General features: G+C 50.9%; 1 protein-coding gene across 1 annotated transcript in view; it reads left to right on the forward strand.

Annotated features, from left to right (window-relative positions):
• SH3PXD2B (SH3 and PX domains 2B) overlaps nt 1-27,503 on the forward strand; it is a 100,552-nt gene that overhangs the window by 15,693 nt on the left and 57,356 nt on the right. The window contains exons 2-3 of the mRNA XM_080804401.1: nt 15,310-15,390; nt 26,276-26,351. Of these exons, the coding sequence (XP_080660527.1) occupies nt 15,310-15,390; nt 26,276-26,351 (157 nt within the window). The remainder of the gene's footprint in view (nt 1-15,309; nt 15,391-26,275; nt 26,352-27,503) is intronic.

Here is a 27,503-nt window from a genome sequence, read left to right on the forward strand (position 1 = left end):
CCAGACAGTGGGAGGGGCCAGCTGAAGTTTTAACAAGCACCCCAAACGTACGCTGCAGCCAGGTTTGAGAACCTGTCAGGGACAGTAAGTGTGGTTGGGGCTGCACACAGGTTGGTGAGCTCGTCTCTCCTGTGCATCAGAGAGCACCTACTGCTTGAAGTGCTGTCTTCGGCTTCCCACGTGTGGCCTCATTTACTTTTCCAAACAGAGAGTTGTTGCCCAAAGTCCCCTGGCTGGTAAGTGGCCGAGGCAGTATTCTCAGCTCTGCTGTTCTGGGAGCCGGGGGACGTGAACACCCTTGCTTCTGGTCCGCAACTCTCACTTTTCACCTGGTCTTCTTGGTTAGGATTGGGCATTCTGAAGTAAAAACAAATCTGGGTTCAAATTCTGGTGTCCTCTGTACCCAGCTGCATGCATGGCTTTGGGCCGGTGGTCTAACCTGTCTGAATGTCAGTTTTCTCCACTGTGAAGTAGGGTGGATAGTAGGGTTTGCTCCGGAGGGTTTCCTGAGAGCAGAGGGCTGGGGATTTAGTAAGTGGTCATTAGGTGTTGGTCCTCATTCAGAAAACTACTCGTCCCTTGAGATCCAGAGCAGTCATTTCTTTCATCTGGAGAGCCTCTCTGGGCTCCCCCTGCAGAATGAGCCCTCGTCCCCACTGTGCCCCTACAGTGACTAGAGAGTGCTTCTTAGGGGGTCTGTGGCCGTGAGAGGATTCTACTAATGTCTTCTCTGTCGAGACCCGCTATGTGCCAGGCACTGTGCTGGACCCATTAGGTAAGAGCTGAGACCCCTCTGAGCACACATCCTGAGCTTTCCTCACCATGTCACACAGCCAGGGTTTAGATCTTGACTCTGTCACAGAGTCAAGAGGTAAGCATTTGACCCCTTCTGAGTCTCCAGATCTCACAACATAACGTAAATTAAGTACTAGGCATAGTCCCTGATCAGCCCAGTAAGTGTGGCCCATTTTGATTGTTTTTCATTACTTGGGCTTTATCCCTCCTGTCCCTCTGCCTCGCACATAGTGGGTGCTCATGTTGGCTGCCCAGTTCTCTTTAGGCAGCCCTGTCCCTGCAGGAGAGGCCCCCACTTGAAATCTCTCAGCTGTTTCCTGCACGGCCCCGGGCTCCTCTGAGGCCTGGCAGCCGTGGAGAGCCCCAGAAGCCCTAAGTGCCTGCCCTGGAGGCTTTCCTAGAAAGCCAGCCTTCAGGTTGGTTTCAGCAAGCCGGGGCTCCAGCTGCCAGCACCTCTGCTTGCCATTGGAAAGTTCCCCATGCTGCTTCAGGCCAGATGTGTGCGAGGACGTGTGTTGGCAGCCGAGGCCCCGGCTGGAGCCACACACCCGGACCAGTGAGCATTTCCACCAGTTCTGTGTCTCAGTCTAGAAAAATTGAGGTAGGCTGGCCAGCTTGGAAATGGCTCCTGCTGCCCACCCATCTGGATGAGACTCTGGCAGTGACAAAAAGACAGGCTCCGAGGGTGGGCAGCTCTGTGGGCACAGCATGACCTTCCTGACTTTTCCTTTCAACATAGGTCACCTCAAAAGATTTGAGTTGGCCCAGAGGAGACAGGCTGAGCCTCCCGTGCCTCATCTGTGTAATGGGGTTATCAGTGATGGTGCTGGAAGCTGCCTTTAGTCAGGCAGTGTGCCAAGCACCTGTCGTGCATTAGTTCCCATAATCCTTGGGCAACCTTAAAAAGTAGGTACTATTCTCTCCATTTTATAGATGAGAAAGTGGAGGCTCGGAGCCCTGCATTGACTTACAAAGTCACGCAGCAGCTTCAAGCTATAGAGCCAAGATTCATGCTCGGTACTCTAAAGCCAATGCCCGTCTGTTTTTTAATAACATGAAGGAGTTATTGGTGTTTGCGTGTTTGTTATTTTTTTACATTTTGGTTCTCTGCAATAAAATTCCCTCTTTTCATATAGCATTCTGAGTTTTTATGCGTGTGTGAGTTCTTGTGACCACCACCACAGACAGGATACAGAACAGTTCCATCATCCCCCCGCCCCCTCCAGAGAATTCCGTCAGGCTGGCCTGGCTCTTGAAGGCAGCGGGATGATGCCTCCACTTGTAGCTGAACTCGCTCCTGTGATGTTCTGTTTCTCTCTGTTGCCTGTTGCGAGAAGCCTGGGGGTGAGATGTGGACTTCTCTTCCAGGGTCGGGCCCCATGCCTGCGGTCTCCTCTGTCACAAAGCTGGTTCTGTTTCTTGTACCCTTGGCAGTTGAGCTGTCCATTCAGCCACTTCATGAGCATTGTTACTGTCCAGACACGGAGAGCCTTGAGTGAGGTCACCTTGATTTATGACTGTGTCGCCCTGTCTTGACTTTTTGTCTCTTTGCATGCCTGCCTGTCTGTCCTTCTGCCTTTTTGTCTTTCACCAGACATTTCCCAGGAGCCTAATGTCAGCAGGCACTGGCAGAAGCGTGGTGCCCCAGAGGGACATGACCCCTGCCCCTTCAGTCCTCCCGGGGAGCGAGAGTGACAGAACAGCACACCCAGAGGCACGTGTACTGAGAGAGGGCATCCCCAGCAGCTGTGGGAACCCACAGAATGGGAACAGAGCCGGATCTGGGGTCTCCAAAGGCTTCCTAAGCTGACATCTGAGAAATAAAGGGTTGCTAGCCAAGCAAAGGGAGAGATGTCCCTGCTGAAGGCCATGGCACATCGAGGGCCAGGAGGCAAGGGAGAGCCTGGCTGGGTCAGAGCAGGAGGCAGTCCCCTAAGCCCCATAGCACGCTGTTGTTGCCTTCCTTGACAAGGTGGAAAGCTCCAGAAGGGCAGGGGCTTCTGTCTCCTCCATGGCCAGAGCCCAGCCCTTGGAAGGGAACCTGGTACACAGTAGGCACTCTGTCTTATTTGTGGAATGCATGAGTGGATGAATGAACTGAAGTGTTGGGAGCAGGGGAGAGAGACACAATGAGATTCTCATGCCAGCCTGGCACCCCTCTGCCCGCAGGGAGTCAGAGGCCCTCGGCTCCCCCTGCAGACTCACCGCGTGCCCTATGGACAAGCAGCGGTGGGAACATAGTCCTAAACCAGAGCATCCGACATGCAGCCAGCGCCTCCAGCTCTTGTATTTGGGCCCCTTTCCAGGCATTCACTTAATTGAAAAGATTGAGGGGGGTGGGGGGAGGAAAATCGGCAGCCGGCCACCCGCAGTGTGCCACTTAGCTGTGGAGCCTGGGCTTGGTGCTTCCTGACACTGATGTGAGGACTGGAAAGTTCTGGCCCGGGGCCCAGGACACCTGAGGCCTGGCCTCGGGAAGCTAGGAGGACATGCGACCTCAGAGGCTGAGGGGGCTGGGATTCGATCTGATGTCACCTGCTCTTCCCAGCTGCAGGCCAGGTCACCACTCTGAGCTGGGGTTTCCTCCTCTGCCCTGGGGGCGGCCCCACCTTCCCAGCAGGCCACTGCTGAGGGATTGCACACTGTGTTTGCAAGGCACGGGCCCCACTCACCCTGGTCCTGCCCTACTGTGACACCCTGCTATCACCTCCAGCGTCTCCAAACCATCCCGACACTTTAGCAGCATTTCTGCAGGAACAAACTTAATGTACTCTCTCTGAAAAGATAAATACCCGGTCTTCAGCCCTTCCGGTGGCCAGCGATGCTGCTCTGGGGTGTTAGGCAATACGGACAAAGTGCAGGGTGTTGCAATTGCAAAAGGAGGTTGGGAGTGCTGACCTACATAGGCCAGATGTTGGGCAGACAGCTGGGGAGAGCCGACAGATCGGAACCAGAGGGAACTCGTGGTCTCCACGGGGAACAGCAGAATCATGTTTCCCATTAGTTAAGCCCTCGGAGTCCATCCAAGTGCCTCTGCTCCCTCCCTCTCTCCTCCACCCTTCTCTCCTTCTCTCCCTCCCTGCCTCCCACCCCCCTTGCCCTGGGCTCCTCCAGCTCAAGCCAGGGCAGCATACTGCCAGAGAGCTGGCTCTGGAGTGCAGCCAGTCACTGCCAGGCTGTCCCCAGGATCCGCCAGCCCTGAAACCCAGTTAGTATGGACGCCTAAGGGGGGGTGGGTAGCACCATCTTTTAAAGTTGGTTTCTTGAACCAAGGTCTGCATCCTTAGACATATTCCTGGGAGCCTTCTCGGCAGGAAGTAGGCTCATCTGGGACTTGAACTAGCGCCACTGCCTGATTTGAGGGCTGCACGTGTTTTTGTATTTAAGGTTGTGGCACAGGACCGCTTATGTTATCCCGGGCTCAGGCCTCGCTGCAGAAGCTCTGTGGCCCATGAACAGAAGCCCGAGCCCCTCGGTGTGCTGCATAAGAGGAGGGTTTTCCTCCCTCCATCTAAAAAGGGCTCTGCTACTCCTCAGATCTGAGGAATTCATTTTGGAACAAAACTCCTGCATCCTTAACACCTCCCAGGAGGACCCCCGGTCTGGTTCCAACCTCCTGTCTGCTCTCTGCATGGCTTGGGCAAATCCCTTTCCCCTCTCTGACCTCATAACCCCAATTATAAAGTAAGGGATGGTCTAGAGCAGGGTTTTCAAATATTTGCAAGTCTTAGAACCCCCTGCTGTCAGCCTGAAGCAGGCAAAGGGGGGCTGTGGGCAGCAGAAGAGCCCAGGCCCTCTTGGAACCTGCACCGATGTTGCGGGTGGCAGCATGGGCCCCCAGGGTCTGGTGGTTGGGCCAGTGGCTGCTGGGTTCCCTTCTATATAGGAGACCCTGAAGTGGTGCTGCCTAATGGAAACTAGGGTGGAGAGACCGGAGTCCCAGCAGCCATACCAGGATCCAGGGACTTCTTGCAGGCCAATCTGACCACTGGCTTCATCAGTTCTAAAGTTCTCTGGACAAGTCTTTGTGCAGGAGGCCCAGAGGGGCCAGAGGATCTTGCGTAGAAATTTGAACAGTGCCTTGGAAGTGGAAAGAGTCCATGACTGAGATTGTAACCCTTGGCAGGTTGCTGCACCTCTTGGCCCATCCGTATCCCCATTTGTAAATGGAAGGGTTGATCCAGATTAGGGATGCTGAGTATGCAGCACACATCCTACAATCCCTGTGCCCATGGCAGACATTGCTAATGGATCACAGATCTGTCTTGCTAATGTGCCTTTCTCACAGTCTCTGTGGGCTCAGCCTCAGTCCCCTCTGCCCCATTGGTGCGCTCTCTTTAGATATTCTCTTCCATCTCCCTGGCCATTCCAGACAGCCCACCTGCATTGTGGAGCCAGGAGAGGGCTTCCCACTTGAGAAGTGTTGTAGGCTCCTTGGCCGGCAAACAACAGAAGTCCAGATAGAGTGAGAATGGCAAGGGATTCCACTGGAACAGTACTGCCCTCATTCTCCATCCTCCCACATCCACCAGTCCCTGTGCTACATGTTCTTAATTCAGTATTCTTCTTCGGATTGACTCCATTTTTTAACTTACATTATTTTTAAAGGTGACGCTTCCGCTGTCTCCCATAAATGGAAAACCAGTAGCACTTGCTAGAAATAGAAGGAAACTAAATAGAAAGGAAGAGGAGAATCAATGTGTTCAAGTTCTTCCTAGCTAGTGTTGCCTGTCCTGAGGTCTTCTGTCTCCTCTTCAAGAAAAGAGACCAGCACATGTTGGAGAGGGTGTTCAAAAGCCATTATCGCCAAACTTCCAAAGGGAAGGGAATGGCAGAGACAAACTGTCTCTCTCTGGGATTCCCTGAGATTAGTGCTGAGATCGTGTATCAGCTCACACCAGCCCATGTAGCCCGAGTTCCTGCATACCTTGAGACACAGTGACCTTGGGAAACACTGTTACTTTGAAAAGCCCTTGGACCAGACCCTTCCCCACCTACATCCACAATCTTTCCCCAAAAATTAAAGCTCTGGCTACTGTAACCCAAACCAGGTTGTAATCGCTCTGTCTTGACTAGGGCAGCAGTCTCATCCCTCCTACATAGTATCGGCTGGGACTCTGAGCTGAGCTCTGCCAATGCTAGAAAACCCCACTAAATAGGTTTGCAAAGCAAAGTGATATTGGAGGACATTCCCCTGAGCCTCAGAGATTTTTATTCATAGGGCAGAAACACCTTCTTGTGTTTTCAAGTTCATATGATGAGAATGTATGAGATCACAGCTCTCGCGAGGCGGGGCAGCGGCTGTTACGGATGGAACGCCGAGGCCCTTGCAAGAGCTGCAGCTCTGGGCAGAGATCTGGCCCGTGGGTCTGGAGGGATAGGGATGGATGTCAGTTTATTGGGGCCCTGGGAGCTATAGAGGCACTTGGCCTGTTTCAGGCCCACCACTTAGCTTTGCCCAGACCCAGCTCCTGGCATGTTTTAAGGGACTCTCAGCTTTGTTCTGATTTAAATCTTTATTTATGGACAAACTGACCCCTTGGCTGTTGTCACTTGGAACTGAGACCTAAATTTCTGCAGGGTTAATGGGGGCCCTCCAGGCCCTGGGAGCCTCCACCTCCATGGGTCGGAGGGGCCAAGTGAGGTGAGGGTGGAGGACTTAGGAAGCACACATCAAACACCCTCCTTCGAGCACTCTCTCTAAGGCACTGGCCACAGCTGAGATTCCAAGCAACATAGATTCCATTTCTGGAGCTTTAAAAAAAAAAAAAATACTCATTTGCTCTTACAGCGCCCATAAGGTTGGAAAACAAGTATTTTTATCCCCATTTTTCAGAGAACAAAAGCTCAAAGATGCAGAGGGCTTACCCAAAATCACAGAGCTAGGGCCCCATCTGCCAACTCCCAGCTTCCTCCCACCCCCACACTCCCACCTGGGCCATCAGCTGTATCTGGACCCAGAGAAGATGCTGTCCTGGGGCTCAAGACAAGAAAGTGGGCCACAGACCCTTTTCTTCTGTCCTCCTGGGATAACAGCATCTTTTTTTTTCTGAAAATCTCAAAAATACAAGAAAGCATAAAAAACGGAATTTAGAAAGTCCTACATATGCCTACAAACCCTATATCTGGTATATATTCTATATATCTCACTGGTTTCTACATGCAACACACACGTTTATGTACTGTACAGTAAATCTGCTGCATTTGTAAATTCCATATTTGGGGATTCGCCTGCTTGTTAAGATTTATTTGTGATCCAGCTTCAATACTCGAAGCACTTCGTGGCCACTCGTAGACACAGGCGTGTGCAGAGCAGCAAAATGTGTTGTGTCACCCGCTGTGCATGTGCCCAGCTGAGGCCCAGCAAGGCGACACTCTGCCTTCTGCTTTCAGCTCTGATACTCAAAATAAGTCTTTCTCATTATCCCTTCAGTGCTACTTTTCTCTTTTTCTTCTTCTTCTTTTTTTTTGGGGGGGGGGTACTCTCTGTTGGTTATTTCACTGTTTGAAATGACCCCACGTCATTTCAAACTCGTGCCGAAGTGCCGTGTGGCGTTCCTGAGCTCAGGAAAACCTCGTCACGGGGAAGACGCATGTGTTAGAGGAGTGTAGGTGTGACGTACAGTGTCCCAGGTGGAGCTGGATGTTAATGCATTAACAATACGCATTGAACAAGGTGGCTTTATGCATGAACAACCAAGCTATCTACGAGTCCATTCATGAAAATCTTGTGACCAGGGACTTGCAGGACCCTAACCTTGTGTTTCCTCCAGGAACAGTGGTTCTGCATTTGCTAAATCAGTGTTCACAAAGACTTTCTAGAGCATAACTACCAGAAATGATGTATGTACTTGCTCATACACACACACACACACACACACACACACACACACACGTAGTGAGATTGTCATTACATTTTTTCCCCTATTCTTTTCACCTAAGATAGTGCCCAAACTTTCCTCCCCATGTCATAGTATCCTTTCAGTTGCATAAAAACCCTCTTTATGCCAAAAGGGGAATTAACTGGAAGACCCAGATCCCTGTCACGCATCATGAAAGCCTTGGGAGGGCAGGGGCCAGGCAGGGCTCTCCCTGCCTCTCCTCTCTGCGCCTCTCCTTCGTTTGTCCCTGTCTGCACACCAGATGTCTGTCACCAAATGTGGAGGCGGCTGTGGCTGGAGCTGACATCTGGTATGATTCCGGGTTCCTGAGAGAAGCCGACTGGCCTGCCCAGAGCGGTCATTGTGGCCGTGAAATAGGCAGGACAGGTGGCACTTCTCAAGTACGGGGTCCAAGAAGGACTCAGCATCTGCCAGAGGACTTTTTTTTTTTCTTTTTCCCTTTTCTATTGTCTGAAACCAGTCCAAGTTGAGAAAAGTAGCTTTTGGAGACCTCAGGACAGGGTAGTCGTCAGAGGACAGGGGTCCTGTGGCCCTGGCCACACCTTCCACTGTCCATGACTAGATGGGTTCTTTGTCCTTTGTGGGGAACCTCCTGCAAGGTCACACTGACCTAGGACTCTGGAACAGTCTTCAAGCCGTGGTAGAGGAGAGCCCAGGGTACACGAAGACCTGGCCCCAGGCAGGCTCACGGCTATGTGGTTAGGTAGCTGCATTTGGGCCAGACACAGAGCTCCCCTCCACTGAGGCTGAGCCCCAGGGATGGGGGTGGGAGGTGGCAGGGCCTTCCCCACAGACACTCACGCGGAGGGGACAGGGCCCTGACTCCTCTGACAGCTCAGAAATGTGCACCCCTGGCTCAAGCGAGCTGGGCCTCTGTTCCCAGGCCAGGCAGGGCAGTCCCTCTGACCCCCTTGGGGCCCAGAGAAGACCACGAAAGAGGCAGGGCCCTGGGGATGGAGGAATGGGGAAAGGTGAGTGGGTTATGGGAGAAGCATCCAAGAGGCAGCAAGCAGAGACCAGGTCTCCCTCAGCTTTATGCCCCTGTGTTTGGCTCACAGTGAGGAGGATAGTAATCACTTTTACCTCATGCAGGCCCCATGCAAGGCACTCTGTAGTCACATTCTCACGGAATCACCACCCCAACTCTGAGGTTGATACTATTATGATCCCTATTTTTCACAAGGAGGAAGCTGAGTCACAGAGAGTTTAAACCACTTTCCCAAGACCACGCAGCTAGTCGAGACAAAAGCAGAGGTGACTCAAGGCTGTCTTAACCCCTGGACTCCACAGCCTCCTTGTGGGCTCTCAAAGACAGAAGAACGAGTTTGCATCTGCCTACAGACCGCAGTCCAGCTGTAGGGTCCTCACTGCAGCAAGGACGTCAGGGTTAGAGGGAGCCTGGCTCACAGTCCTCATTCTGAACTTCCAACCTCGTTACCTCAGCTGGGCCACTGCACTTGTGCGCCAACGTGCCTGGCTAGGAGACTGTGAGAGGTGTTCGCCTAGCCTGCAGGCCCCTGGAAACTTGGGAGACGCCGCAGCCCCGCCATCTGCCCACCTCTACTCTAAGCACCGTGGTCATAGCAGAGCCTACCCCTCAGCCCTTCCGTCCAGCCATTCATCTCTGGACTGACTTAGAGGAAGTGAGGAAACCCAGTACTTCTGGCCCCGATGACACAGTCGCAGGGGAAGCCAGGCCTGGGGAGTCTGGGCTTTGTAAATCACGCAGGCCTGGCTGCTGAGGTTGAGTAAGAAGGGATTCCATGATGGCTAATTGCGATTCAGGGCCTCCTGTGAGGGAGCAGGAGGAAATCCTCCAGAGCCTTCAGACACCACAGTGTGAGCTTTGTTCCTTCTTTCCCAGAGGGAAGGAGTCCCTGCTGCTCCCTGAGACTCTCTCCTTCAAGCACACATGCCAGTGGGAGGGGTTGCAAAGCAGGGCACAGAGCAGAGAGGAGAGGCAAGCCTGTGGGACTATCTGACAGACACAGCTGAGTTAGGCACCCTTCCCGCAGACCTTAGGCCTGCCTCAGATAGGCACTGCCATCTGTGAGAGCTTGACCTTCTAGCATCTCAGTTCCTTTCTGATTTTTCCACGAAGTGTAGATTTTTTCCATCATGGTTTGCACTGGACATACAGCAGTCAGCAAAGACTATAGGCACTGTCTCTCCTCTCACGAAACTTAGAACCCAGTGGGAAAGCAGACATCTAGCGATGGCAGTAAAGTATAACTGACTTTGTGATTGGGAAGTGGGTGCCAAGGAGACCCAACCTAACACTGGTAGGAAGGGAGCAGTCAGAGAGGACTTTCTGGAAGAGGGAGCATTCAAACTATGCCCTGTTGTTAGACTTATAGAATATTCCACATTTTGAATTTGCCTGATTGTTTCCTTATGGTGTCATTTAGCTTGTTGCTTTTTCTCCTTTACTTTCTTATAAGTTGGAATGTAGGTCAAGAGGCTTAAGATTCAGGTTAAACGTTTTGGCGACAATACTCGACAGAAGATTTTGTAGATTCATATTGCATCACCTCGGGGTGTCCGCTTGCGATCACCTCATTACAGTTTAACCGCGAGATCTGCATTGAAAAGGTGCGTTTTTTTCCTTTGCTGAGGAAGTAATCCATGGGGTGATACTCTCACACTGGGTGACTCTCCTTATCAATGACCTTTCACCCAGTAGTTCCACATCCCTCCAGGGGGTGCGGTGCCATCTTGTTTTCACACCAATGGCTAAGGATTCTAGAGACAACACATTTTGGTCAGCACTTGTTTTTGTTGGTTTGTTGATATTTTTTATTCCAGCCATTCTAATAGATGCACAGTGATACCTCATTGTGGTTTCAGTTTGTCTTTCTCTAATGGCTGATGATGTAGAACATCTTCTCGTGTACTTATTTGCCATCTGTGTATCCTTTTTGATGAAGGGTCTGTTAGATCTCTTGTCCATCTTGTGATCATGTTGGTTGTTTCCTTACTGTTGAATTTTGAGTCATTTTTTAAAAAAATACATTCTGTACATAAATTTTCCTTGGACATTCACATGTTTTGAGGACTATTCCATGGAGAAAGGTTTGGTGTCATTTCCAGGGTACCATGACATGGACTACAGAGACCTCTGCAGGACATCTACTTTTGTTTAAAGTTATTTTAGATGTGATAAAATATATATAACATAAATGTTACCATTGCAGCCGTTTTTAAGTGTTCAGGTCAGTGGCATTAAGTACGTTCACCCTGGGACTCCTGGGCGGCTCAGTCGTTAAGTGTCTGCCTTCGGCTCAGGTTATGATCCTGGGGTCCTGGGATGGAGTCCCACATCAGGCTCCCTGCTCAGCTGGGAGCCTGCTTTTCCCTCTGCCTACTGCTCCCCCTGCTTATGTGCTCTCTATTTCTCTCCCTGACAAATAAATAAATAAATCTTTTTAAAAATTAAAAAAGAAAGTCAAGGTCAAATGTGTTCAGACTGCTTTGGTGGCAAGTAACAGACACTAAAACTGGCTTAAACCAGAGAGGGAAGGTTTTGACTTTTGGCCATGAAATGTCCAGGATACTGGATCTAGGGGTCCAAATGATGTCACAGGACTCGGGCTCTTTCTCTCCCTCTTGACTGCTTGCTTCTGTGTGGCAGATGCTTTCCACACAGTTCTCCTCCCAGTCAGCCATCACAGTGGGGAAAGGCGGCTCTTCCCTGACTGTGCCATCAGAAGTCGCAGAGTTGAGTCTCATTGACCTGGCTTGGGTCATGTGCCCGTCCCTGACCCATTGTTGTGGCCAGGGACAGGCAACAGTCTGGTTGGCCAGAGCCGCGACACCACTTCCTATCACAAAGACTAGGGAAGGTAGAGGGCTGACATTCCAAAGGAAATTAGGCACTGTCACCAAGACAAGAAAGGGAATACCAGAAAAGCAGGCATATTGATCAGCTCGTCTGCGGGAGGAACTGGCTCTGCATACCTTTTGTGCGCCAGGCATTGGGCAAGGCCCCACGTGCATCAGTGATTGCAGAGAATCCTCAAGGGAAATTACTCACCCTGTTTTAGAGACAAGAACACTGTGGCCAAAGAAGTTGGTGCCTCTGAGTCTCCCCCAGCAGCAGGGCGGGTGTCAGAACCCCGTGGGTGTGCCCTTTCACCCGCCCCTAAACCCTGGGGAAGGCCAAAACCCTGCATTGGGACAATTCTCATTAAAAGTTAGATCTGTGCCTAAAATGCAGGCACCAAATTGTGTTCAGAGCTTGATTCCAATAAACCAATTAGGACTGCTGCAGAGTCCTTGTACCATATGTACAGAACTTTAAAAATTATAAACAAGAGATCAAGAATGAATTGTGTAAGCAGGATTTTTTTTTTCCATTTATGGGAATGCTTTTTTTGTTGGCTTTAGGAAAACAATGAAACTTTGATGATCAGGTTTTTTTTCCTTTGTCTTTTAATCCATATTAACATCATTCTTGACAGATAGTTACCCAGACTTCGTGTAAGCATCCCCCAGTGAAAGGACTGTTGGTACGGTCTTCTCTGGGCCTCAATTTACCCATCCGAAAGTTGGGGCCATTGGATTGGCTGAGTCCCTTTCAGTGGTGGAAAAGCCTCCTGAGTGGTGTCCCTGCTCCTCGTCAAACCATTTTTCATACAGTGGCCAGAAGGATATATAGGAAAAATTTTTAAACACATACATTAAATCATGTCACACACCCCCACCCCTTGAAACTCTTTAATAGAACAAAATCCCATCTCCTCCCTGTGGCCTGCAAGCCCCTTGTAATGCCACCGCTGCCTGCCTCCCAGCCCCTGCCTCCCTCCTCCCCCAGCTCTGCTTGCCGTGACAGTCTTCCTGCACCTCAGACATGTCCAGCCTTTCCTGGCCTCCATATCCTTACTCGTCCTCTCTCTGCCTGGAATACTCTGTTCTCCACTCCTCTGGCCAGCTCCTCGTCCTTCAGGTCTCGGCTTGCTTCCTCGGATAGGCCTTCCCTTCCAAGGACACCCAGCTGCCCCACCTTCCCCCATCTCGTGCTCACAGCAGACGCTGGGGGCCTTCCTAAGCACTGAATGTAACTTACAGTTACGTACATACTTGCTTGTCTGCCAGTCTGTTGCCCATCTTCCCATCTCCAGGGGCAAGGTCTAGCTCCCTCTTGCTCCTCATTGTGTCCCAGCACCCAGCAAGGTGCCTGGCACACAACAGGTACTTAATAAATGTTGTACAGTGAATGAATGAATGGCAGACAGGAGCCATTCAAAATCCCTGTGCCGGAGTCTTGCTGAAGCAGAATTGAAGTCTTTTTAATGAAACTGATAACTACTCAGGTGGCTTTAGAGACAGAGTTCTCTTTTTGTCAGAAAAACACTTTTCCATGGTGATTCCTAAAGGATGCCTTGACCTGTTCTCTGGCTCCATGAGGGCCCCAGAACCGGGGAGCACAAACAAGGGCGGGGTGGGGGGTGGGCTGAAATTCCCAAATCCCTGATGTTAAATTAGCCTGTTTGGATGAACGGGGGTGGGGCAGGCATTGGAGAACCAGAGTGCAGGGTACTGAAAGTTCTTCATCTTCTCCTTTCTGCCAGGCAAAGAGCGCAGAGCTTGGCCTCTAATAAGCTTTACAACTCTGTGTGAGATGGACTTGCTGACCCCATTTAAGTTAACTAACCCCAGTTAAGGAAGTTAACTAAAGTTGCTAATCCCAGTTATGGAAGCTGTGGCTTTGAGGGTTAGGAAATTGTGTGAGTCTAGAGCTTCGTGACTCTAGAGCGCACGTTTCTTCCTCTCTGTCATGCTTCTTGGATGTAAAATGCATGTTGGATTTGGAGAGGTCATTCCTGGTGGACTTAGCTTGGCACTCAAGGGCACTTCCCATCTTAGCCAGAATTATCTTCCCCTTATTCATCTCTTCTCACCTGGAGAACCTTCTTCCGCAAGTCCCTGACCGTCACCCTGGTCTCTGGCCCCGGCCCGCACAGAGTTGTTCCACTTTGTCGCATTTTGAATGAAAGTTTCCTGATGAAGTTTCCAGGTCCTTTGAAGTGTACCACGATGACCCTAGGCTTCAGAGAGCTCTCTCATACCTCCCATCCCACAGCAGTCAGGACCAGAGTACATGTGTCAGAAACCCAACGTAAGCTGGCTTCAAGAATAATTTGAGAAGGCAGGTGTGGCCCAAGATGTACTGGCTCGGGAAACGTGACAGACCAGGAGTAGATTGAGCTGCAGGCAGAGCTGGATCTCAGGGTCAGACTGTGTTACAGGAATCTACTGATGCTGGCCTCCTTCTCGGGCAAGCTCCTTCCAAGCGGTGATGAGTTGATCCCCCAGCAGCTCCAGGTCCCTGTCCTAATAGCCCAGCCACTTCAAAGAAGAGAGCTTGACTTTCTCAGGGGTTGAAGCAAAAGCCCCAGAGCTGACTCTTACTGGCTGTGATTGGGTCAGCACAGGTCACATGCTCATTTCTCAACCAATCACCGTGTATAATGAATGGCACCCACCTCTGTATCTAAGGAGCTGTGGGGAAGGAGGTTTTCTTCATCTATGTATGCCCCTGTCCTTCCAGCCAACCCTCAGCTCGTGGCCTCTGACAACACTGAGCCCCTCGTGTTTATACAGCATTTTTGCGTTTCCATAGAGCTTTTTTTTTTTTTAAAGGTTTTATTTATTTGACAGATAGAAATCACAAGTAGACAGAGAGACAGAGGGAAGCAGGCTCCCTGCCGAGCAGAGAGCCTGATGCAGGGCTCCATCCCAGGACCCTGCGACCATGACCTGAGCCAAAGGCAGAGGCTTTAACCCACAGAGCCACCCAGGCACCCCTCCAGAGAGCTTTCACATACATACTTTTTCATTGTCAACTACCCTGCAGCCACAGATCTTTTGTGCAAGTCAGGAAAGGGTTATGCACGTGCTGATTTCTTATCCCCAGTGTCCAGGTGGTGTGCAGGGTCACTAGACCCTGCCCCTGACCTGCTGCCACTTCACTTTGCCCAAATTTGTCATTGTATGTTGTGTTCTGTGTGGGCCGTGACCTGCGACAAAGGCTGGAAACATGGCCCCGTTGCTTATAAAGTGCTTCACTGTTCTCAGCCACGTGAAATCCTCACACTGTCACGTGAAGCAGGTGCCGTCAGCCCAATTCACAGATGCAGAAACTGGCACTTGGAAAGAGAAGGGACCTGGCCTGGGGCCTGCTTGGTGAAGTGGTGTGGTGGCTTAGCTTATGAAAAGTAGAAGAGGCTCAAGAGCTGCCGTCTCAGTGACTTCTGACAATAGGCAGAGTTCTAAGAATGACTGGAAAAAGAGCCAGCCCCGGTGCTCTCTGGATTGAGTGGAAAGCAAGAAATTTCTACAGTGCTGTAAAGAACACCATCTCCTGAGATGAGCTGGGTGCTAATGCTTTCCCATTCTTGATTTCACTTAATCCTTTGCATAGCTCTCAGAGGTGGCGGTTATACCCACATTACTGGGGAGGAAGCTGAGGCCCAGAGAGAGTGAGTGACTTGTCCAAAGCCATTCGGCTGGTACCCAGGTCTTTCTGACTCAACCCTGTGTCTTGCTCCAGAGCCCTGGAGATGGAAGGCTCCCTTGGGTTAATGCCCGTCTCCTCTGTCCCCCTCTGTAGGTCTATATCATCCGGGTTACCTGGTCCAGCGGCTCCACGGAGGCCATTTACCGGCGCTACAGCAAGTTCTTCGACCTCCAGGTAAGGATTTGGAGTGTCCGGTGAGCTGTGGTGTAGGAAGAAGTTTAATTGGGCTAACTTTCATTTTGACATCAGAACCTAAACCCTCATCTGTAGCAGACACATAGTATTCTTTTTTATTTCTTAGACTTGAAAATGTCCGTGTGCTCACTTCAGCAGCCCGAGTACTGAAATCAGAATGATGTAGAAATTAACATGATCCCTGTGCAAGAATGATACAAAACTGTGGAGCACACGCTTGACTGTCCCAGGAGGGAAAAAACCTTCCTGGCTTCAGGCATAGCTTGATCCAGGTTTTTCACAGTACCACTGCACCCAGCTCCTTCCACTCATGCTGCATTCCTACGTTCACAGTATTGGCTTTATCCTCAGATCCCACGGGGTTACAAAATGCTCTGGGCTTATACTCAGCGGGAAGGAGTGAAAGGTTACTTCCCAGAAGTCCCAGTGAACACAGTGTCCTCTGCATACCATCCCATGTCTTGACCTCACATGTTCTCTTGGAAGGTTGGGTGATATTAACCACAGGCAGCCTTGTTCATATGGACCTAATCCATTCCTAAAAATGCTGGATAAAGAATTTTCAGAATCTGTATTTCATTATTTTAAAGGGGGAGGCGAGATAATAACATGCTCTTAACCAGTTTCCCCAATATCACTAAAACAATCTCAAACGCCTACGTAACAAGCTGCCAAGAGTTATTGCATAATGGAAACCAACTGAGACACCAGTTACCTAATTATTAAAATGCGCTGAACTTGTTAGTGGTATTTTGTGTTCATAAAATGCAACAAAATCAAACAGTACCGTATGTAAATTACATTTTCCTTCTGGTCCACAGCAAACGTGTAAATACACAGAAAGGCTGCATGTTAAAGATGCTAAGATACTATCTAAAACAGACTTGGCAGGAGCAGCTTAGGGGCCAGGAAGGGGCTGAACCCTAGGGGAGAGGCAAGGAAGATGACTCCCAACGCCCTTAAATGCCATGAGCAGGAGGTAGAGCCCTGTCTGAGAATGACCAAGACACCCTCTTACCTAGATGCCCTCTTACCCTCTTACCTCTGTGCAGAGCTATTACAGCAGGTCTTCAGTTCAGAGATTGAATGTTGGGGAAACACTTCTACAAGTTACTAGACTGACTTTTCACACACGGCATGTCTGCGTAGGGAGGACTGCCTATATTTTGCTTCCAGAAGCCTCTTGCCTGCCTAATACCTCCAGAAGGATAACGGGGCAGAGAACAGTGAAACTGCTACAGTCAGGATTGCTAGCCTGCAGATTATGGACATCCACACAGCAAACACCCCCTGAGCAGCTTAGGCAGGAAGAGAGGGGTAGGGGAGATTTATGGGAGGAGGCAGCTGTGCCCCACGGAGCCCAGAGCAGGAAAGGCATCCGGCCTCATGGAGGCCACGGAACTAGCAACTGAATGGCCCTCAGAGGCCCAGCAGCTCCCCAGCCGTCTATCACTGTGGCCCCAGGGTCTCCCACTGAGCCTACTTTGTTTTCCTGCTAGTCTCTCCAGACCAGCTTCCTCCCCGGACCCATTAGCCTGTATCCCCCAGACAGCACCGCAGTCCCCAAGTTGAAATGTCCTTCCCTGTCATCAGCACACCGGCGTTTCTAGGTGCTGGGTCCAGTCTCCAGAGGAGAGAATCTGATTGTCCCAAGGGTGCTGGATCCACCTCCGAGCCTGTCGGCTGTGGCCAGAGAGGTCGGGGCGTTTGGTATAGCATCATCTGGAGGAGGAGGTTGGACAAGGACGGGGTGGGGAGAAGCTTCTGGAAGCACATATGGAAATGTTAATTGCTATTCTGCAGCCCATGAGGCAGCATATCCAGGGCTTTAGACCTAGACAGACTGGGTTCAAACCTCAGCTTGCCTTTCAATTAGCAATAATCGCGCCTCGGATAAACCTCATTGGCTATGATGCTGCCACTGCGCAAAGCTCAGCTTGCCTTTCAGATCTCCGCTTGGTGTCCCCTCTCTGTGTTTCTGAGACTCAGTCTCCCCATCTGCATGTTAAAAGTGAAAACACTTTCTCGTGCATTCATGGTGACAGTTAATTGAGATGTGCCTCACTCAATAAGCACATTAACTGTCATTAGCTGTCCCTCTGTTCAGATGAGACTTGCCCGAGGTGACATCATTTGGAACTGCTTGAGCCAGCGTATGATCACGAGTCTCCCTGGCCCAAAGCCTGTCCTCCCTCAACTCTCCTGTTCTGACTCAACTTTCTTATTTCTACCAGAACTTAAAAGTGAGGTTTTCTTCCCCACTCAGTATAATGGGCAATAATTGGGGGTTTGCTATCACAGAAACAGCTGCCTCCGGCTCCCCTCCCTGCTAGTCTAAAGGCAGTGGTTCAGCCAACTTTAAAGAGTCCCAGATGAGTGGCTGGAGTGGGAAAGTCATGGAATTCCAGAGGGTCCTGCTGTCCTAGAAATGGCCGGCTGCCCACCCCCCACATCCCAGAGTGGGTATCTGGCAGAGAGTAGGGCAGACCCCACCAGCCAAAGTCAGCTGTTCCCAAGGACAAGTCAGGGAGGCCCACCCGTATGGGGCTGTGACCCCCTGAAGTAAGATGATTTCATGATCCCACCCTCCCCTTCCTCCTGTCTGGCAAGTAGCCTTGGCTTTTTCAAAAGTATCTTGGCACAGAAGAGTATGGGGAGGGCCAAGCTTTCGTGGAGGAACAGCTAGGCCAGTGTGGCGTAATGGAAAACGCAGAGGACTCAGTCAGGAGACTTGGGGCCCGGCCACCTGTGCTGTGTGGCCTTTGGCACACCCCTTAACCCCTTTGTTGCCTGACTGTCCTCATCAGGAATGTGAGGTAATGACAATAGAAACAGATAGCATTTCTGGACCGCTGACTGCTCAGCATCTCAATATATTGACTCCTTTAATCCTCATGTTAAACTTTTTAAATTACATAGATGAAGAATCTTAGGCTCAGAGAAGTTAAGTCATTTGCACAAGGTCACACAGCTAGTGAATATCAGAACTTGGATTTAAAACTAGGCGGGTGATACCAGATACCACACTCTTAGCCACTGTGCTTCTAGTGCCCTCTCTCTAGTGGTTCCTTCACAAGGTTTATGTGGTCTTAAGAGAGGTGATGTGTGTCCAGAAGGGGTAGAGCACAGAGACAGCAGATTAGTGATTGCCAGGAGCTGGGGGGAGGGGGAAAGGGAAAGAGGTTCTTTGTTGGTACTGGGTATCTTTTGGGGGTGATGAAAATGTTCTGGAATTGATGGTCATGGTTGCACAGCCTTGTGAATATACTAAAAACCACTGAATTGTACACTTTAAAAGGGTGAATTTTATGGTATTTGAGGTATATCTCAATTGATTTTTTTTTAAAAAGTGATGATATGTGTGAGCAGTTTCTGGGCTGTCAAGCCCTGAGCAAATGTCAGCTGTTGGGATTATTGATGGGCGTGGGTTGCTGCTGGGAACTGGTGTAAAGATTAGAGGAAGAGACGGTGCCAGTTTAATAGAGTGGTTAAGATCCTGGGCTTCGATCCAAATGCTGCCACTTACTGGCTGTGAGATCTTGGTTTAGTCAGTACTGTTTTAGTTGCAGATGACAGAAACCCAGTCAAAATGGATTACTCAAAAAGAACATTGATTAGCTAAATGTAACTGAGACATCTAAGTGTTCTTGGCTTCAGGTGTGGCTGGATCACTGTGTCAGTGAGGACCTGCCTTCCTCCAGTTCTCCGCATTCTTCGTGCCCAAGCAGGGTGATGGGTGATTCAGAGGTGGTCACATCTCCAAGCGGTATCCCACAGGTCAGCTCAGTGGCTTCAGGAAAAAGAACACCCCCAACACTTTAAGCAAATGTCTCATTGGTTCATCTTGGGCCAGTGGCTGGACCAGTCAGGGCCATCCTAGGGACTGGAGTAGAATGTGCGTAGACTAACCAAGGAGTAGAAGAGTCCCCTGAAGGAATCAGACAGCTGCTGCCACAGAGGGGGAGATAGCCTGTACATGACAGAAAACAACACATGCTCCTCCTGGTCGGGGCAGGACATTCCGGCAGAGGAAACAGTCTACAAAGAGGCTGCCTGGGGTAGAAAGGAGGAGCATGACTCAGGCTCCTTTGTGGGAAAAGAGACTCACAGTCACCAGCAAGAAGGTCCCCTTTATGACAGTCCACCTTCCAGTGTGATTTCCTGACCCTCTTCTGCTTAGAACAGCGAGACCCTCATCGTCATGCCTGCCACTTTCTAGTGGATCTCTGACCTCGTATTTCATTCATACTAGGGTGCAGGCTATAGAGCCCTGGGCTTGGAATGGCAAGACCTGGTGTCTGGTCCCAGCGCTGTGTTACCAGCTGTATGGCCTTGGGCAGGCCACTCAGCCTCTCTGAACCTCCCTTTCTGCCCTAGCTGGGGCCCATGCTAGAGAGTCCATCACAGCGTGCCAGAGAGAGCTGGCATCTGAGCAGGGCACGGGGACAGCCAGAACGCGCAGAGCACTGAGGGCAGTGCCTGGCAGAAATGGGGTTTGGTAGAGTGACACTGGGATGGGGTCAGTGAGCATTTGCTGAAATGCGCCATGTGCCCACTTTCTGTGCCATCTCATTTAGTCCTGAAGTCACAGACAGGGAAGCAGAAGCTCGGAGAGGCAGAGTCCCGTGCCCAGAAGCAGCATGGCTGTGATTCAGACCCAGGTGTGGCTGAGTCTGAAACCCGCGCTCCCAACCACTGAGTCCCCCAGCCTCCTTGAGGCCCAGCATTGCCTTTATATCTATCTTTTCAAAGCCAGATTTGCCTCCGAGTTCTGCGTAGAGCTGGCCTTCAGGGGCCCATCTGGCACTCCCACTAAGATGCGGCCAGATCCTGTCCTGCAGAGGGCTGCTCTCAGCACAACACAGGCCCGGCACAAACAGGCCTCAGATGGGAGAAGAGTCTACAGCACGCCATGCGACCTTTGCCCTCTGAGTTTTCCCAGGGGTTCAGTGTGTCCCCCAGGCCAGCGTCATGGTCTTCAGCGAAGCCGGGGCTGCCCTCACAGAAGTTATGTGCACAGTTAGCTATGTGCTGAGCCAGACCCGAGCCAGACCCCAGGTGTGCAGAGAGGGACCTTTGTCCCGGCCAGGGGGCCTTAGGCAGAGCTGACATCTGAGCAGGGCCTTGACAAAAAGTAAGGAGCCGACCTGCTGGCAGGATGGAGGAGTGCTTTACCTGAAGAGGAAGCCACGTGTGCAAAGATATAGAGGCAGGATTTCTAGCTGGGCATCTGGCAGAATTCCCGTGGTGGGGGACACAGAGCCAGCTGGGTCCCTCTGCCCAGCACCGAGCTCGGGGGAGAAGTGGGAGAACATTCCATCTGTGAGGACCGAGAGAGGGCTATTCCTAGGGACAGGGGCTTGCCGGGAGAGTTGTTTCTGAGGCACCGCTCATCCCAGAGATGGGAGCGGCTGTCCCAGGGCACACAGCAGAAGTCATTTGTTTCCCGCAGGGGTTGAGACAGGACCCATCTGTCCCCTCTCCAGGAGTTTGACGGCCCCAACTGCCCTTCTGAGCTTTGGCGAATGTCTGCCCAGAAGCCCCTATGCTCCACCCCAGAGGCCAAAGGAAAGGGAGTGTCTCCTCATCTTTTCTGGGGGCAGGTACAGGGGTGGCAGAACTGAAGGGCTCCCACTCCCCAGGCAGACCTGGCCTAGCCGGGAAGGCTGCCCAGCAAGATCCTAGGCAAAAGCTGGCCTCAGAATCCACCAGCCGTATTTATCTGTATTTATCGAAGTACTGGATAGCAAAGGCTGGGTCCTCAGACACACAGACACTGTCTTCTGAAATTGCAGGGCCTCCCACATGTTGTACACACTTGATGGAGTCATCCTTCCCTGCCATCTGAAAGCTGTGGCCATCTCGGTGGTGTGTAGCTGAGACAGCCCTTTCCTGCATAGTCAGCAGTTCTTTTCTTTTCTTTTTTTTTTTTTTTTAATATTTTATTTATTTGACAGACAGAGATCACAAGTAGGCAGAGAGGCAGGCAGACAGAAGGGGGGAAGCAGGCTCCTTGCGGAGCAGAGAGCCCGATGCGGGGCTCGATCCCAGGACCCTGGGATCATGACCCGAGCCGAAGGCAGAGGCTTTAACCCACTGAGCCACCCAGGCGCCCCAGTCAGCAGTTCTTGATTTCTGAAATGGAAAGGAACAACATTGTATTGGTCAGTTGGCTCTGAATCCCAGTCCAGGGGTCCTGTCACTGCCACCTAGAACCTCTATCCTAATGTCTCCTCTCCTAGACCACAGAATAAGGGAGGGCTTTCCATGGCTGACCAAATCAGATAACCACTTTTTTTTTTTAACTCATTCATTCATTCTTTCTTTGCACAGTTGTATGCCAGGGACCCAGCACCTACCAGTGAGGAGGTACTGGGGCAGGCCAGAGGGCAGGCAGACTGGTAAGGAAGTCAGACTGAGAAAACGCTGACCTGGACCAAAGGGGCCGTAGGAAGAAGAGCGAGGTGGGGAGGTGGGCCCCACCTGGCATGTCCACCAGGACGCCAGACCGTGCTAATATTTAGCCAGACCAGACTCGAGGGGACAAAATCTCCAAAGACAAGTGAGCCATGTCCAGTGGATCTGGGTATGCCATTGTGTCCTGCTCTGAGGACCACGTGGCTTCCCAGCGACCCTGCCGGCCGCTGCGCACGGCAGTCTCCACGGCCTGCTCTGGCTCTTCTGGGACGAGAGGCTTTGTGATCCTGAGGGAGTAAATGCCTCCAAGTCCAGTCTGCCACTAACACAAACCACGTGTGGCCCTCCACGCCAGCTTCCACACTGTTTTCCTTGGATAGCGTGTCTCCTTTCTCTCCACCACAAGCTGATGTGTTGAAAACTGCTGATGGAGTGTTCTCTCTTCCCCCTTGGAGGCCTGCAGTGTGGCCACTTGACGTGGCTCCCTCTCCCTTCCCATCCCCCAGACTGACTCACTTTCCTCCTCGGTTTCCAGTCCTCCTCACCCCGAGCACCACTTCCTTTTATTATCTGGGGGGCAGGGCATGGATTTTCTAGTTTCCCAGGAGAGCAGTCTACACTGGGCCTCAGCCCGGCGTGCCTCTGGTCCTGTTGCTGCAGACCGCCTGGGTCTGGGGGTTCCCATGGAGTGTCTGGAATGTGGCCTATGGGTGCTAAGTACAACAGCTCTCTGGATAGAAGCAGTTTGTGGCCTATGAGCCTGGACACACTAAGACCAAGAGCAAACTAGCTCACAGGCTCTGATCTCTGCTTGCCCATAGTCCTCTTAGATTGTTGTTCCCATTGGCAGGGTGATAAAGAAAGCGAACTAAAATTGGATATGGCTAAGTGAGGAGGGTGGATGTTGTAGTCCAGCCCTGCACCGTCTATGATGATGGCAGTGGTCATGTGAGGCTATTTAAATTAATAAGAGTTAAATGAAATTAGAAGTTTGATTCTCCAGTCTCTGGAGCCATGTTTCAAGTGCTCAGCCTTGGAGCTCCATCTAGGGCTAGTGGCTGCAGTAAGGGCCATACAGATACAGAGCTCTGCCATTACTGCAGAAAGTTCTATTGGACAGCCAAGCTCTGGCTCCCGAGGGCACTTGGATAGTCTGAGGACTTTGCTAACCTTGAAACACAGCCTTGTGATGGAATGTTATTCAGCCTTAAAAAGAAAGGACATTCTGACCCCTGCTCCAACGTGGATGAAACTCGAGGACATGGTACTGAGCGAAATAAGCCAGACACCAAAGGACAGACACCACAATTCCGTGACATGCAGCACCGAGAACAGGGAGATCTGTATAGATGGAAAGGGCAACAGTGGTTGCAAGGGGCTTGGGGTGGAGAATAAGGAGTTCGTATTTAATGGGGACAGTTTCAGTTCTGGATGATGAGGAGGTTCTGGAGATGGATGGTGGTGATGGTTGCACAGCAGTGTGAATGTGCTTAATGCCACTCGTTGTGTGGTCAGAAGGGTCAAAATGGTAAAGCAGTCTGTGGTCCTCCTTCCCCAGATGCTGACTCGGGCTCCCTGGGCCGGGAGGCTGGCCTCTGACATGCAGCGGGCCCGAGGAAGCATCAGAATGTAATTCCAGGACTGTCTGGTCCCCAGGGTACAATCTGTGCTTAGACTTCACAGCATGAAACCCAGATCTGCCGCCTCAAATTAATAAATGACATTTGGAGGGGGACACTTCTGCTCTTTGGGCCACACTCGTCTGGGTAAAAGCAAGTCAGGACAAAGGACGAGAGTAACTTCCTAAGGCGTGCTGTCAGAGACCACGGGCAGCGCTGGGGAGGCCTGTTCCTCTGGCCTCCTTCCGACAGGCACAGAAGGAAGCCCGGAAGCGGAACGGGTGGATGGGTTACTGGCGCATGCCGTTCTTTTCTCCAGAGTTCCCTTTATGGGTGTTCCAGCATCGTCCTGACAAATAAAACTGAGAAGGACCAAAAAAGACGGTGTTAGGCAAAACCCGTCATCTCTGAAAGACTCTCTAGCTGAGACCGATCGATCACCCCACTTTTCTAAAGAAAGCATGCTGTTCACCTGCGCACAAAATACTCAACTTACTTCATCTCAGGCTGATTTTTCACACTTGCGTGACACTCCAAAGCAACCCTTCACAGTGATCTTAGGGAAAGAGAGTGGGATTTCAGTTAAGGTACCTGAACTAGCCGGACCACCACTCAGCGGGGCAACGTCAGGCTGTCCATCTCTGCTCCCCAGTTTCTCCTGTCTGGGACATGGGGAGCAAACATTTGTATCACAGAGTTACTGCGAAGGTCAGATCAAGTCATGCGTGGAAAGGTTTGCTAACCGTAAACTGCCAAACAGCTGTTAGTCGTCGTGACTAATTAGTGTTTAATATTAGTGATACGTAAATACATTATATGTTTATTAAAATAAATTAATTAAAAAAATATTAGTGATATGAATAATATTAACTAGGGCACTTAGCAAACAGGTGAAGCTGTCCCCCACAGTGTTCCACTCGTCGCCTTTGTCAGTTTTTGCTGAGTGTCTACTTTGTGCCGGCATCGGAAAGCTCCTGGATGCAAAGAAAGCAGCCTGCCCACGGGCCTGCTATGGGCTCTCCAGTTGCTGAATGATGGTGGACCAAACATGTCCCATGATGTCCCAAACATGTCCCCTCGCCACACAGCACAGAGTAGGGCCAACGGGAAACCACAGATCAGACCGTGACCTCTGGGCTGCTCTGCAGGGTGCCAGGCAGGCCAAGGCAGACCGGCCTACCCAGGGGCATCACAGAGGACAGCACCAGTGGGGCAGGGAGCCCCAACCCGCCTCCCAGGCCCACAGAGCGATCCATTTTCGTTGTCTCTGCTGTGTCGTCAAGGCTGGTGATGTGACGGCAGGGAAGCCACGGGCTTCCGCCCCTGGCCGCGTCGCCTGCTGGCTGCAAGCCCATGGCAGATTTCTTCCCTCTCTGGGCTCCAGTTTCCCGGCTAATCATGTCCACCTTGAAGGAGTATTCAGAAGATTAAGTGAGAGCATGTGTCTAAAGAATCTGGTCCGTGCCTGGCACGGGTAACGTGTTTCTCTTGCCCTTCCGGCCTCTCCTCCCCCTCCCTGCGCACAAGCCATGCTTCTTCAGACTTTCTTTCCTTCTACCAGAGGGGCATCTTGAATGTCTTTCTCCTGGAGGGGAAATGATAAGCGGGCTTGTCACATTCCAGCCATCACGTGGGGGGCTCAAGGGTCCCCTTTCCCTCTGCTGGAATCCCGGGCCCAGGTGCCCGTAGGGTGGTTATGCTGCTGTAACAGAGAGCCTCTCTGTACAACAAGGGCCCGTCTCTCACTCGGGCTGCATGTCCGTCGGAGCTTGTTGGGGGCTCTGGACCCGCAGGGGCAGAGAACACACACTGTCACACACACAGAGACACACCACTGTCTGCCGTGGCCAGTCACACGGCAGAAAGAAGTAGCGGTAATGAATCACCCACCACTCATGACTCTCCCACCCCAAAGTCACACGTATCTCTTCTGCTCACATGTAACTTGGCCACATCCAAGGCCAGGAGGTGGGGAAGTACAGATCTACGGTGTGCTCAGGAAAAGAACCAGAAATCTGATGACAGCCTCTATCACTGCCACGGCCCCGCTTTAATCCATAAAGTAACACTGCATGTCAGTCTCATTAGGGCCTACTTAAAGATGAGTCCCAAGGTCGGTCAGTTCCCCAAGACCACAAACAACAGGTCCTTGGGATTTTGTCTATCAAATCAGAGAGGCATTTATCACACTAGTAAAGGTTTCTAGTCTGGGGACTCTGCCCCTGTCCTTTCTCACTCCCACAGCAGCCTACACCTACCTCTGAAGGTGCTTCTTACACCACCCTGTAAGAATCGGTTTCCTTTTCAATCTCTCTGAACTACGAGTCTTTTCATCTCCGAACCCCATGTGCCTAGCACAGAGCGGAGCCCCGATCTATCTGTTGGGCCAACTGTGGAATCTTAGCATGGCAGGGAAGTATAATCATCTCACAGACCTAGACCTAACCAGCCTGAGTCTCAGTGGTTTGTTACCCAACAAAACCTGCAATTCTTAGGAAACAGATTGACCTGCTGTCAGTGGAATTCTGGTGGCTCTGGGGGTGTTGTTCCGGTTTCCGGTCCTGTGGCTGGAGACCCCCAGGAAAACTGAGAATGGTCTCTCCCAGCTCTGAGCCTTCACTGATATGGCGGCTGTAGACAGAGAATTGTTTTCACGGAGATCCTTCGTCCCGCTGACATTGCCTTCCCCGTTAGTCTGGGTTTCTGAAAAGCTGAACACAGCGAGCCTTTGTATATCAAGTCACGTATTTCACATAATTCCCTTAAAATGTCAGAGATGCATTTATCATATTAAAGGCTTCCATTTTTGCTATTCTCCCCCTGTTTAGATGCAGATGTTGGACAAATTTCCCATGGAAGGAGGACAGAAGGACCCCAAACAGCGGATCATTCCCTTTCTGCCAGGTGGGTGAGACACATGCTGTCAGAAGGGGCTCTGGGGGATCCAGGACAACCCCCACATCTCTCAGCTCAGGTTCCTGGGACAGTGTCCTACTGACCAGAGTCCCAGTCATTTGTAGAAATTAGTGCCTAAGGATATGGGCTATGGGGTTAGATGCTACACCATGTACTGGAGGCAAGATACTTCAGCTCCAGGATCCTCAGTTTTTCTGTCTCTACAGTGGGAATAATTAGAGCTCATAAAGCTTTTGTAGTGTGTGGCATCTTTGTTTGGCTACAGTATGACTTTGCTATTGCCATGGCGTGAATTCACACCAATTTGGCAAGTTAAAAGCACCGTCATTTATTATCTCACAGGAAGACCAGGCAGGTGCTGCTGGGTTCTCTGGTTAAAGTCTTCTAAGGCAGAGGTCATCATCTTGGCCAGGCTGGGCTCTTATCTAGAGGATTAGAGAAAAATCCACTTCCAGCCTCATTCCGGTTGTTGTCAGAATTCAGTTCCTTGCAGTTATGGAAAAAGAATACGGGTTTCCTTGCTTGCTCTCAGCCAGGGACCCCTCAGCTTCCAGAAGCTGCCTGCATTCCTTATCCATCTTCAAGCTGGCACTAGGGCATTAAACCTTTCCCATGCTTTGATATCTGTCTGACTTCCCCTTCTGCCACCTGTTGGAGAAAGCTGTTTGCTTTTAAGGCCTCATGCATTACATTATACCTACCTAGCTAATCCAGGATAATTTCCCTCTCTTAAAGTGAACTGTAGCATATGCTGTAACAAGAGCCTAGGAGTGAGATCTCATCATATGTGCAGGCTGTGGGGCTCTGGGGCTCTGGGGATGAGGATGGACATCTTTGGGGGCCCATTTTAGAAATTCTGCCTACCTATCTGCCACAGTGACCAAGCACCTGCTGAGCTCCAGGCACTGTGTAGGAGTTAACACACTCATGGGTGATCCCTGCCCTTAGACATGAAGTGTTCCTTTCCCCCCAAAAAAAACTTCCTTTAGGAATAGTATTAAGTATGTCTACTGTAGGCCAGTCATGGGGCTAAGTGCTTTACATTCATTACCTTGTTTAGGCTTCAGAATAACCCTGTGCCCATTTTACAGATGAGTAAATTGAGGCTCAGAGACATTATGATCATTTGCACAAATAGCA

Source organism: Martes martes (assembly GCF_963455335.1).
Source record: "Martes martes genome assembly, chromosome: 5".
Classification (NCBI taxonomy): domain Eukaryota; kingdom Metazoa; phylum Chordata; class Mammalia; order Carnivora; family Mustelidae; genus Martes; species Martes martes.